Source organism: Bufo bufo, chromosome 10 (genome assembly GCF_905171765.1).
Source record: "Bufo bufo chromosome 10, aBufBuf1.1, whole genome shotgun sequence".
Lineage (NCBI taxonomy): Eukaryota > Metazoa > Chordata > Amphibia > Anura > Bufonidae > Bufo > Bufo bufo.
The window spans coordinates 90,134,123-90,147,354 of NC_053398.1; the positions used below are offsets into that span (position 1 = coordinate 90,134,123).

The 13,232-nt window shown below is 45.1% G+C and overlaps 1 protein-coding gene across 2 annotated transcripts in view; it reads left to right on the top strand.

The window, feature by feature from the left end:
• PACS1 (phosphofurin acidic cluster sorting protein 1) overlaps positions 1 to 13,232 on the top strand; it is a 148,815-nt gene that overhangs the window by 75,888 nt on the left and 59,695 nt on the right. For both annotated transcript variants that reach the window (XM_040409020.1, XM_040409021.1), the window contains exon 15: positions 11,797 to 11,903. In XM_040409020.1, coding sequence (XP_040264954.1) covers positions 11,797 to 11,903 — 107 coding nt within the window. The remainder of the gene's footprint in view (positions 1 to 11,796; positions 11,904 to 13,232) is intronic.

Consider the following 13,232-nt stretch of genomic DNA (forward strand, 5'->3'; position numbering starts at 1 on the left):
GAGTTTTGATACTCTACGTTTGACGGTGTGGCTCTTGAAACCTTCCTTTTGAAGCAGCAGGGTTTTTCCGATGCGGTGGTGCGGATGCTCATTCGGGCCAGGAAACCTACCTCTTCCAGGATCTATTATAGAACCTGGAAGTCCTTCCTTCATTTCTGTGAAAAGCAGGACCTATCTTCCAGATCCTTCTCCCTGCCGGTCGTTTTGGCCTTCCTTCAGTCCGGACTGGAACTGGGCATGGCGCTCAGCTCCTTGAAGGGCCAGGTGTCAGCCCTTTCTATTTTCTTTCAACGATCCTTGGCGGGACTGGGTCATGTTAAGACCTTCCTTCAGGGCATTTCGCACTCCGCTCCGCCTTACCGTCCCCTGAGGGATCTCAACTTGGTATTGGGGGTTCTGCAAGCTTCTCCTTTCGAACCCCTGCAGGAGGCTTCCCTTCGCCTACTGTCCTGGAAAGTGGCCTTCCTGGTGGCCATCACATCCATACGAAGAGTTTCAGAGTTGGCAGCTCTGTCATGCCGTGCACCATTCCTAGTCTTTCATCAGGACAAGGTGGTCCTCCGTCCGGTTTCTTCCTTTTTAGCCAAGGTAGTGTCGGCCTTTCACCTCAATGAGGACATTGTCCTGCCGTCCTTTTGTCCTGGGCCCTCCCATCCGAGAGAGGTGTCGTTACACCGTTTGGATGTGGTGCGGGCTCTGCGGATTGACCTTTCGGCCGTGGCCCCCTTTCTGCGCACCGATGCCTTGTTCGTCCTTCCGGAGCGTTCTAGATTGGCAGCTTCGAAGGTGACGATCTCCCGGTGGATTCGCTCCACTATTTTGGAATGTTACCTCGTTTGGGACAGGACGCCCCCTCCGGGTATCACGGCCCACTCTACCAGGGCACTTGGATCCTCCTGGGCTCACTTTCACCAGGCGTCAGCGTCTCAGTTGTGTAAAGCCGCGACCTGGTCTTCTCTCCACACTTTTACGAAGTTTTACAGGGTTCACACTCTTGCTTCTGCGGACGCCGCTCTGGGCCGCCTGGTCTTGCAGACCGCGGTGTGATGACTGTCACGAGGTTCTCTACCTTCTTCACTCTGTTTTTGTATTCCCTCCCCAGGGACTGCTTTGGGACGTTCCATGGTCTGTGTCCCCCAATGATATTAGCGAGAAAATGAGATTTTGTAAAACTCACCTGTAAAAATCTGTTTTTCGCTTGATTCATTGGGGGACACAGCACCCACCCCGTTTGGGTCCGTTGACCGTGTGCATTAGGTTTTTGTACTATCCTTCTGCTTCTCCTACTGCTTTTGCACGAACTGAGAGCTCTCTCCTGGCCGGAAGGGGTATAGCTGGCGGGGGAGGAGCTAACGGTTTTCGCACCGTGGAATCCTGTAGCGGTGGCCGCATTTGCACGGTGTAGGAAAAAGCGGTGGACTATGATCGTTACTGCGGCCCCAGCTACCAGAGAGACTGGCGCCTTTTTCTATAATGTGCAAGTATGGCCACCTCTGCAGGATTGCAGGGTACAATGGAAAAATGAATGAAGCCAGCAAAGGAGGCAATATGGGCAATCACAATACATTAATAAGTGCCTTGTAGTCACTACATGATAAATGCTATTTGCTAAAGTGACAGCCCCTTTAAGGGAGAGATCTCTAGTGGTGTCAGTGTTCCCACTTCTTAAACTTCATTCACATTAGTTATCTCCAAGTCTTTTGTTTTTGTTGCCCAACTTCTTTTCTTTCTCACAGTCTTCTGATGCTGTTTCTGAAAGGCTAGTTGTGTTTTTGTTATCTGACTGATTTTTCTTCTGCTGACGCCCACTAGCTCCTGCTTCATCTGACGCACTACAGTTGCAGTCAGTTGTGGAATAGTCTGTGTACTTCTAGTTTTGGGTTCCTTTTAGGCCTTTGTTTGCAGTTATTCCACTCTAAAATCCTGTCCGTTTCAAACTCATATTTAACTCTTAGGATTTTTCTTTTATTTCAGCCTTTATTTGAATATGCCTTTTTTTTTGGTTACAATTTTTGCAAAAAGGTCTGAATCTGATTTTTCTGTAAGGCTTGTATATAGCTCAGCCTTTGCCCTACACAATTGCATTGTGACAGCTTCATATTCCTTTTAATTGACTTTAAATGCTATGTACACCTTTTTGGAGGCATTTTACTCATTTTAGGCTAATTTTTTTTTTTCAATTGGTCTTTATTAAAAATATTGAGCTGTTCTGTCTAGCTGTGTGAATGGTTCCTTTTGCTTTCACTTTGTGTCGGTCATCTAATTTAAGGGGCCCTTTACAAGGGCCGAGAAGCACACAAATGTTTCTCTAACGAGCGTTCATAGTAATGCTCATTAGAGATGATTTGGCAGTGTAAGTGTACCGCCGTTTATCTGATGAACGAGCTAAATGCTTGTTCATCAGGTTAGTCTACTTTCACACTGGCGTTTTGGTTTTCCGTTTGCGAGATCCTTTCAGGGCTCTCACAAGCGATCCAAAACGGATCAGTTTCTGAATGGAAAAGGATCTGCTCAGAATGTATCAGTTTGCATCAGTTTGCATCAGTTCAGTCTCCATTCCGCTTTGGAGACTGACACCAAAACGCTGATGAAACTGAGCCAAACGGATCCGTCCCCATTGACTTACATTGTGTGCCAGGACGGATCCGTTTTCAATGACACAATCTGGCACAATAGAAAACGGATCCGTCCTCCATTGTTAAATTAAGTGCTCCGGATGCACTTTTTCCACTCCTGCATGGAAGTTTCATCTTGAAATAAGGGTGAATCTTTCATTGAGACTTTTTAAAAGACAGGGAGAATTTCTTTTACTGTACATAGGGACAGTAACTCCCTCTACATACTGTAAAGCGGCTTCTCCCCATCTCCTTCCCTATTATACTTCTCAGCGCTGGTCACTGACAGCACATCTCTTATCTGTTTGCCTGGCACGCTCACTAACTAACCAGCTGTTAGGGCGGTAGTGAAGAGGCACACTGTCAGCGCTCATCACTGACTGTCAGGGTGGAGCAGTTTTACAGTTATATAGGGGCAGTAACTTTCTCCCTGTACTGTATTTTGAAAAGTCTCAATGAATAAATGTGGCTTAAATGAGCTTTGACAGTCTAACCATGATGACTTTCCCACCCATTTACCAAAACTGGAGTTAGTGGAGTTCAAATAAAAAATTTCTCCAAATGTTTGCGCAAATAAGCCCGAAAGTCACAAAGCCCTATTTAGGCACTTTTTGAAGCCATCATTTTGGACTACCAGGCTTGTTAAATCCCCCCCCCCCCCCCCCACACTATGTTTAACTTAAAAACATAGTGGGGACACTTATCAAATCAGATACATCAGTTTTGTGGCTTAAAAATGTTGCAAGTCATGGCAGTTTTCTTCGACATTTGGTACATTTTTGCAACATTTAGTGTTCCTCGACACTTTTTTCAAAGTGTTCTATGTTTAAGAAGTGAAAGTGAGATTAGACCTGGATTATGGCTCATTTACTATGTGCAACTTTTGCAAAAGTCCCAAAAAGGTCGTAGCCTACTCCAGGCAACCGCTTGGTGTACTTTTACTCAGAGGTGTAAACCACATTGCACTCACTTCAAATATCTTATTAAAGAGTAACTAAACTTTTGTATAAATTTTTGTTAACCTGTCCCTAACGCCCTGTTATACTTTTTGTAATATAGTTTATTAATGTTTTTTGTATTTTTTTTTTTAAACTCGTTTTATTGAAATTTAACAAGAAAGGCATGTTACATTTTAGAATAGACAAGGATTAATACATTCAGGGAATATCTCACCCAGGAGATATAGTGTAAACACTGCAGTGCTTGACAGCTCTGCATTTAAATCCGATACAGCATAAAAATTTACATAAACAAATGACTTCTGGAGGGTACATGATGGAGGAGATCTAGTCTCAATATGCATGTTAGCATGGCATTATACATCGGTTACAGAGTACATACAAGCATTATGCACAGTCAGAGGGGATGCACACCATTCGCCCCACACTTTATCAAACTTTTGCGGGCACTTCCTATGGATAAAGATAACCTTTTCCATACTAACAGCCTGATTAACCAGCAACTTCCATTGACCCACCGTAGGCACTCTATCATCCATCCATCTCAGGGCAACAGCTTTTCTGGCAAAGAATAAGGTTTCGCTCCAAAAAATTCTGTGATGATGGCCCCAATCCTCCTCATCCAAGATGCCAAGTATACAGCTCTTTGGGCACAGCGGCACCGCATTTGGAACTATAGCAGACAGCACTCCTATCACTGCTGCCCAAAAGCTCTTCAAATATGAGCAGTCCCACATGAGATGCCAGAAATCTGCTCCCTCCTGATGACACCTATGACATCTACTGTGTGATAGTCTCCCCATTTTCTGCAGGCGAACGGGTGTAAGGTAACTCCTATGCAGGATAAACAACTGAATCAGCCTATTAGTTACTGACGGGGAGACCCTCGCTGGAGACAGCAGCGCTTCATTCCAATCATCAGCTGATAGGGATGGGATGGAATTTCTCCATTTCTCCTCAACAGCAAGGGGATTCATCAGCGTACGGTTATTAAGCAAATGTGTATAGAGTGCAGAGATAATACCTTTCGGGCCCTGTCATCTAAGAACTCCTATCAGAGGGTAATTAGAAATTTTCCGGCCACCTGCCGCGAACTGTGCCGTTAGCGCATGTCTCAGCTGCAGGTATCTAAAGAAGAATGAGCGAGGCAGTTCAAACCTCTCCTGCAGCTGAGAGGAGGAACATAGATTACTCTCAGAATATAAGTCGTTCAGTTTGCGGATTCCCTGCGCCTGCCACCATCTAGCTCCCTCTAAATCTTTTAAGTGAGCAAACATGGGATTATCCCATAACGGGATGTCATCTGGGATGTCTTTAAACGACCTCATTTTCGCAGCATTCAATACCTGATGGGCCATTCTATGAATAGGAAGCAAGCGCATGGAAATAAATTTAGTCACTGACGAATGAATACGAGCAAAGAAACCCTGCGATATCGGGGTGCACGCATGCGCCAGCAGATACAACCCTTTGGGCAAGAGAGTCATCTTAACCAAATTTAATCTTCCCATAATAGAGATTGGCAAGGTCCTCCATGTCCTGAATTTATCCATGAACATGGACTCAAGGGGTGCAATGTTCAGGGAGTACGCTAACTGGGGATCCCTAGTGATAACAACCCCCAAATATTTGAAGGAATCTACTACTGGCAGATTGCAATACTGAGGAGGCCACGTGTGTGTCCACAAAGGCATAAGTGCTGATTTCGTCCAATTTATGTGTAAACCCGAGAACTCTCCGAACTTACTAATAATGTCAATTGCTCTAGGGAGTGTTGTCTCAGGTTCGTCCATAAAGAGAAGGAGATCATCCGCATATAGTCCGATCCTGTCCATTCTCTCGCCCAAGGATATTCCCTTGAAGATCTGATCTTGTCGAATCCTTAAAGCAAGGTGCTCTATGGCAATGGCAAACAAGAGTGGTGACAGAGGGCAGCCCTGCCTGGTTCCTCTGTGAAGACTAAAGGAGTCAGATATTGATCCATTTACAAGTACATTAGCCTTGGGGAGGTGATACAAAATCTCCACCCACTCAATAAATTTAGGGCCAAAGCCAAAGCAGCGTAGTACTTCCAGTAGGTACACCCACTCCACAGAGTCAAAGGCTTTGGCAGTATCCAAAGATGCCAAGGCCCAATGCTTATCCCCTGCCACTCCCACCTGTGCCATGACCTGCGCCCTTCTGATGTTGTCAGACGTCGATCGTCCCGGTATGAACCCAGACTGGTCTTTGTGTATGACTGTGGCAATGACCTTATTTAGCCTGGAGGCAAGCAATCTCGTGAGTATTTTATAATCAAGGTTCAGGAGTGATATCGGCCTATATGACCCGCATTCCAAAGGATCCTTGTCTGGCTTCAAAATAACCACTATGGTGGCATCATACATCGAATCCGGGAGTCTACCCTTCTGCTGTGCCGCCTGATAAATTTTAAGAAGTTCGGGTCCTAGCTCTTCTGCATATTTTTTATAAACTTCTACCGGGATCCCGTCTGGGCAAGGTGCTTTACCAGTAGGCAGCTCCGCCATTGCCATCTGAATTTCCTCTAGCGTAATATCAGCCTCCAATAAAATTCTATCCTCCTCGCCAAGCTGCGGATGTGTGACCTGCCCCAGATAAGCTTCCAGCTCTTGATCAGAGTATTGAGCCGCCGATCTATATAGATCCTGATAAAATTCTTTGAATCTATTCAGTATGCCACCCACTGATTCGACTACCACCTCATCTGTGTCCTTTATTCTAATGACCGGGGGAGACATATTATTGTTGCGCACAACGTGAGCCAATAGTTTACCTGCCTGGCTGCCCAGCTCAAAGTTCTGTTGCTTTAGAAAGAACAGTTTGCGTTCACTCTTTTCCCTGAGGTGCGTCATGTACATCCTGCCTTTTAACATCCAGTCCTGCCTATTCACTTCAGAGGGGTCTAACCTGAAGGAGTTCTCAGCTGCCTTACAACTGGAGTGCAGCTCTAATTCCTTGCGCGCAGATTCCCTTTTAATATATGATATGGATGACTTAAGACACCCCCTCAGATAGGCCTTTAACGTCTCCCAGAGGAGCAGTCCATCCGTCATCTCATCCTGCATTGCAAGGAATACCTGGAGTTGATCAGGGACTCTGTCATGAGAGGACATCAGAGACAACCAAAAGGGGTGCACGCGCATCTTGACACTCTGCTTGATGCCATTGTATAGAGTAAACTGGGCCAGAACCGGGGCATGATCCGAGGGGCCCTGTGATCCATATTCAATGTTGCCAAGATCCGTATACACTGCCGCATTTCCAAATATATAATCTATTCTAGACAGGGCGCCCCTGGCCGGGGTGAAGCAGAAGTATTCCCTCCGAAGGGGGTAGCGCAGCCTCCACATATCTAACCACCCAAGTTCAGACGCAACTCCAGCTACATTAGTATCACTCTGAGTGTGATTACCCACTCTCCCTTCTGGGCGAAACCTGTCCAACTCCTCATGCATCACTAGGTTGAAGTCTCCCATGCAAAGAAATTTGGCATTGGGGTATTGTGCCATAAATCCCATCACCACCTGAAGTATAGTTATAGTAGCTGGGGGGGGGTTGTAAATATTAACTACCACATATGGAGCGCAGTTGATAAAAGCATATACCAAAATATATTGACCTTCAGGATCCACAACCGAATGTTGGACCTCCCACCTGATGTTCTTGTGAACAAGCAGGGCAACCCCTCTAGAGTGTGTAGACCCATACGCATTTATTGACCATTGAACCCAGGGTTTCTTAATCCTGTTCCCTGTCTCTGGAATCAAATGGGTTTCTTGCAGGCCCAGAATATGAGGGCCGTACTGTCTGATATGAGAGAATACAAATATCCTTTTTCTCGGACTACCCAGACCCCTCACATTCCATGACATAACCTTAAAATCAGCCATCTCGACTTAATGATTCACTCTCCTTGCAATTCAGCCATCCTCCAACATATAAACCTTGTCTGCTGACATCGGACCTTCTCATGCATACTCGCCGTGATATCCCACCATGCTTTACATACCATGCTTTTAACAGTATGAACCTTCTATAACATAATAATATGATAACAAATGAGTGGATAACTCCATAGTCGATGACATCTCTGTCATCACGTATCGTGGCTGTTGTCACGGGGACCTGCATGGTACATTAAGGTGACAAACCTATGCAGGTATCCGCCCAACCCCATATCAATGAGACACCACTGATCATAGCAATTTGCAAAATCAAAAGACTAGGAGGAAGAGGGGAGCATGGAGAGGGGGGAAGGGGGAGGGAGGGGATCAGTTATCAAGGACAGGGAGAGAAACAAAATGGAGGGGACAACCACAGTGATATCGACATATGTATAGGAGCGGATCTCAGATAACATTTCCGCAGTTATAAGCATCTCAGGGCCACTCCATAAACCAAGCTAGGGAGTCAAAGTCTTAGATGCCCGTGGAAGCCCAACATTACCGCTCAGGGGACCTGCAGCTGTCCTAAATGTATGATCCTCAGCGTGGTTCAGGACGACTTGGCCTTCTGGAGACCCATTCCTCCGCCTCCTTAGGATCCACAAAGAAGACCGTCTTCTCTCCATCTACCACTCTAAGGCGCGCTGGGTAAGCCATGGAATACTGCAGATTCATATCGCGAAGACGCCGCTTAATAGAGATGAAAGTGGCCCTCTTCTTTTGGAGCTCAGCTGAAAAGTCAGGAAACAGTGATATATTCACTCCATCATGCTTAATTTCTCTCTTGTTTCTCGCTTGCCCCAGGATTAGATCTCTGTCCTTCCAATTAAGCAGCCTCGCCAACAAGGGCCTTGGGGGAGCTCCAGGAGGGGGAGGTCTGGCAGGGACCCGGTGAGCCCGCTCAACTGCATAGGCACCAGAAAATGGCGCATCAGGGAACTGTGCCTTGAACCAGAGTTCAAGGAAAGTAGCAGGGTCCGAGCCCTCCGCTCTCTCAGGTAACCCAAGAATCCTGACGTTGTTGCGCCTGGCCCTGTTCTCAAGGTCGTCACATTTTTGCTGCCATAGGCCCACAGACCTCTCCACAGCTTGTATTCTGCCTGTCAGGGGCCTTGTGAAGTCCTCCAGGGCAGAGACCCTGTCCTCCGTGTGACGTACACGCTCTCTGAGCTGCTGCACATCCTGTCTGAGTAGGCCCAAATCCACCTTCACCTTTTCGATTTTACAGGTAAGGGATGTCTGGCAGGTGGAGATTGCAGCGAAGAGCTGATGAGAAACATCCTTGAGCGTTACCTCCGGTTCTTCCGCTCCCTCGTTTTTTGTATTTTTATTACACTTTTTCCTACCTAAAGCGCACGTTTCGCTGTGCACTTAAAATCTACTTCTCTGTACATCGCTGACTTCTCAGAGTTGTCCGGAGTACACATTTTATGAATGGGGCCACATCGCAGTTAGTATGGGCAGGAACGCATATTGCTGTTCCTGCCCGTGCCCCCCAAGGTTTACTAAATCCTGGCATAGCACATGGGTACTCTGTAACAATGTGCTATGCCAGGATTAGCTGAGCGGGCTACTGCTTCTTCCAGCTCCGTTAAGCTAAGAGTTCTGCATGTCAGCTTTTAGCTTACAGAAGCAGGCACAGACAGGAGCCCGCTCAGCTAATCCTGGCATAGCACATAGTACAGGGTACCTATGCGCTATGCCAGGAGTTAGTAAACCTCGGTGGGCACGAGCAGGAACAGCAATATGCGCTCCTGCCCGTACTCCATGCGCTGCGGCCCTATTCATAAAATGTGTACTCTGAGAAGTAATTTTTAAGTTCACAACGAAACGTGCGCTTTAGGTAGGGATATACAAAGTACATTAATAAACTATATTACAAAAAGTGTAGGGCATTAGGAACAGGTTAACAAAAATGTATACAAAAGTTTAGTTACTCTTTAAGGTGGGGCACACAAAGCAAAGATGGACATAAAAACAACCTAAAATGATAAATGTCCCTGTGATGTGAACCATAGGTCATTTTGAGAGGACACAGGAAGCTCTTGTTTAATGCTGTCATAGTATCTGCCTTTCCTCCACACGTACTGAGTGTCCCTATCTGGAAATAAATAAATCATGTACCAGTCCTTTTTTATTGACCAGACATGTAGTTATATACCTGAGATAAACTAACTATTTCCTAAAGCTAAACAAACCCAATGTTTGATTCTCTCATTGTAAAGAGACCTCCCACTCTATTTAATAATTTAGTCTCCCGGATTTGAACCCTGTCTATCTACTGGTGAAACTCGAATAATTAGAATATCGTGCAAAAATTCATTTATTTCAGTAATGCAACTTAAAAGGAGTTCAATATTCTAGGCTCAGTGTCACACTCTAGTCAGCTAATTAATCCATACCCCCTTAACAAAGGGTACCTGAGATTGTGACTTTGGGGTTTTCATAAACTGTAAGCCATAATCATCCAAATTATAACAAATAAAGGCTTGAAATATCTCGCTTTGCATGTAATGAGTCTATCTCATATGTTAGTTTCACCTTTTAAGTTGCATTACTGAAATAAATGAACTTTGCACAATATTCTAATTTTCCAAGTTTCACCTGTAGTTCTGAATGCTTTTCACAATGGGGAGTCCAAATCTGAATCTTCTGTTTGTGATGTGACACAGGATTTATAGAGGGGTAATACTATATTGGAATTATTTCTCTTTTCTGGTACAGACTGATTTAAAGGGATTTTTATCAGGGAGATTTTTTTCACGCCAATTTTTGTAACTGTTTACCATGAACATTAATGATCACTCGCTTCCAGCGATCCCCTGCTGCCGCTCTTCACTTCCTGGTTCTGGCTCAATATGCCAGCAATACCAGTAAGCTCCCACTGACCCAATCGCTGGCTGTGTCATGTTGCTTTGACTCAGCAGGCCATTTCTGGCATTAATGGGGGTGAAGGGAGCAATGAGAGAACGGCATCCGCAGAGGATCGCTGAAGGTGAGTGATGACTGGCTCACCTGTTACATGTGCGCTTGGCAGCTGAAGGCATTTGTGTGGCCCCATGTGCATATGTGTCTGCATAGGTGAAAGAAAAGTATGTTTTAATATCTGCAAATGAGCCTCTAGGAGCAACAGGGACATTGCCATTACTCCTTGAGGCTTTTCTCTCTCAGCAAATGCTGTGTCCTCTTCACTTTGAATGTCAGGACCAGGCATAATGACGTTTTCTCTGCCTGGCCCTGTCAATCAAAGTGGAGAGGGCGTGGTAATTGCAGAGAGAGCAGAGCCTCTAGTTGTAATGGCAATGTCCCTGCTGCTCCTTGAGGCTCATTTGCTAATATTAGAACTTCATTTTTCTCAGTAGTTGGATGTCTCTGGATACAATAGTGCAGCATATAATGCACTGTTCCATACAGCAAAAAAAAAAAAGATATACCAACCCAACAAAGACCAAATGTACACTCTTTACATGATGCAATATGCAAACCACCCTTATTATATAAACTCTGTATAATTCATCATGTAAGTAATGCAACTGCTCAGCCTGTACATTACCTCGCTCCTTTATTGAAAATATTGTGCTTTGTATGAGGGCGGATAGAGACAAAGTGATGTGACTAACCATGGGGGCAATTTAAAGGGAACCTGTCAGCTCTGAAACACCCCCAAACTAGAGTAAGCGGTGTATAGTGTAAGTGACGTCAAGTCCGGTAATGTAATTTTTATTTTCATGCTCACTTACATTCCGACGTTGTACTCTGACAAACCAGCAGTAAAAAGCATTGAGAGGACTCTCGTGCTCACGCACATAATGGAGAGGACTTAGAGGAGTCCTCTCAATGCATTTTTAGTGCTGATTTGTGGGAGCTCAGCACCACTTATACTATACGCCGTTTACTCTAGTTTGTGGGGTGTTTCGGATCTGACAGATTCCCTTAAGTATACCGAAAGTAATTACACCCAGAACACTCCTTTATGCCACTTACACACGGTCAGTATATAGTCATGGTTTTCATCAGTATTTGTAAGTCAGCACCCGGAGTGGGTCACCGATGAGGCACAAATCTTCTCATTATGCTTTTCCTCTGTAGGGTTCACTTCTGGCTTTGATTTAGAGATAGTTTTCAAATACTGACAGTGTGAAAGTGTCCTTAAAAGAAATACAGACCGATGTGTACCTTTTGACTGCCTGTCTTAATTTGTATTGCGGATCTATTTTCTCATAGGTTTTGCTCATTGCACTTCTCTTTTTATTGCAGTTCGTCTCCAGTCTTTTTCAGCAGCAGCATAAGCCATGTGTATGTATAACCTGTTCTTCCGATGTACAGTGCGCTCTGACTGCAGTTCTTACTCGAATACAGAGGCAGTGAGTATATGATCAGAAACTGTCGACATACATAATTTACTGTCCAAATTATTTTATAAGTTTTAACTTTATGAACATAAGCCTATTTTTAACTATAGCAATTATATGTGTAATATGTTTTAGGCTCTGTTCACATTGCCATATGACAGTTGCCACTTTAAAGATGGCGCCCGCTCGCATGTGCAGTGGCCGCCATGGCCGCCGGGTTACTGCTGTTTTAAACATCATTCCCTGTCTGAGATCAGGAAACCCGTTTTGATATAGTAGTAGCCCAAAGCCTCAAGTAGTGTTACTAGAATATACCAATACAGGCCTGCAGGTGGCAGTAGTGCTGTATTGGTATATTGTAAATTAAGTGTTCTATGATGGCTATTTAGCCATCACAGAACACTGTGGGCAATCTAATGATTGTCAGCTGTAGTCACCCAGTTTTTAGAAATATAAAAAAAAAAAAATTCAAATCACCCCCCTTTCCCCAAAAAAAAAATACATAACCAATAAGAAAATACACATCATGTGCATTGCAACATGCGAAAACACCTGTACAATTAAAATATAACAATATTTCTCGCTAATATCATTGGGGGACACAGACCATGGGTATAGCTTCTTGCTGCCACTAGGAGGCGACACTAGGCTGAAAACTGTTGGCTCCTCCCCCGCCAGCTGTACCCCCTCAGGCCCAGGAGAGAGCCCTCAGTTTTTAGCTTAGTGTCGTAGGAGGCAGACCTTAAATTTATTTTTATATATATATATATATATATATATATATATATATATATATATATATATATTTTTTTTTTTTTTTTTCTTTTTAGGTTGGGGGTCCAGGGCTACTAAGAGCTCTGCATCCCTGGGGGGGGGGGGCTGACCGATGATGCTTATTCCACCGCTCTGCCTCCCACAAGAAAACAAAGTTGACCAGGAGGGCTTGTCCTTCCTGCTCCCCCCAGCCATGCGGCCACCTTTTTCTGCCCTTCAACCCGGTCCCTGTCACTTGTGCCGGGGACTGAAGAGGTGGCTCTGCTGGTCCATGTTAGAAGGGTGAAGAACACCGATGAAGGCAGGTGAGTATGTCTGTCTGTGTTCTCTATGTCAAGATCAGGGCCAAGGGGCTGGACTCTCTACTCTGCGTGGGTGGCTATGAGGGGACCTGTCTGCACGGCACCGCCGGCACGGGGTTGCGGGGGTTAACTCCGCATGTGCAGCGTTTTTTTCCTCAACGGCCTCAGCGATTCGCGGGCGGCGGCGCCACGCTTACAGCCACCCTCCCCCCTCTTTTTCCGGTCCTGGGAGAGTTCTCCCGTATATACATAGGTCATAACCCCT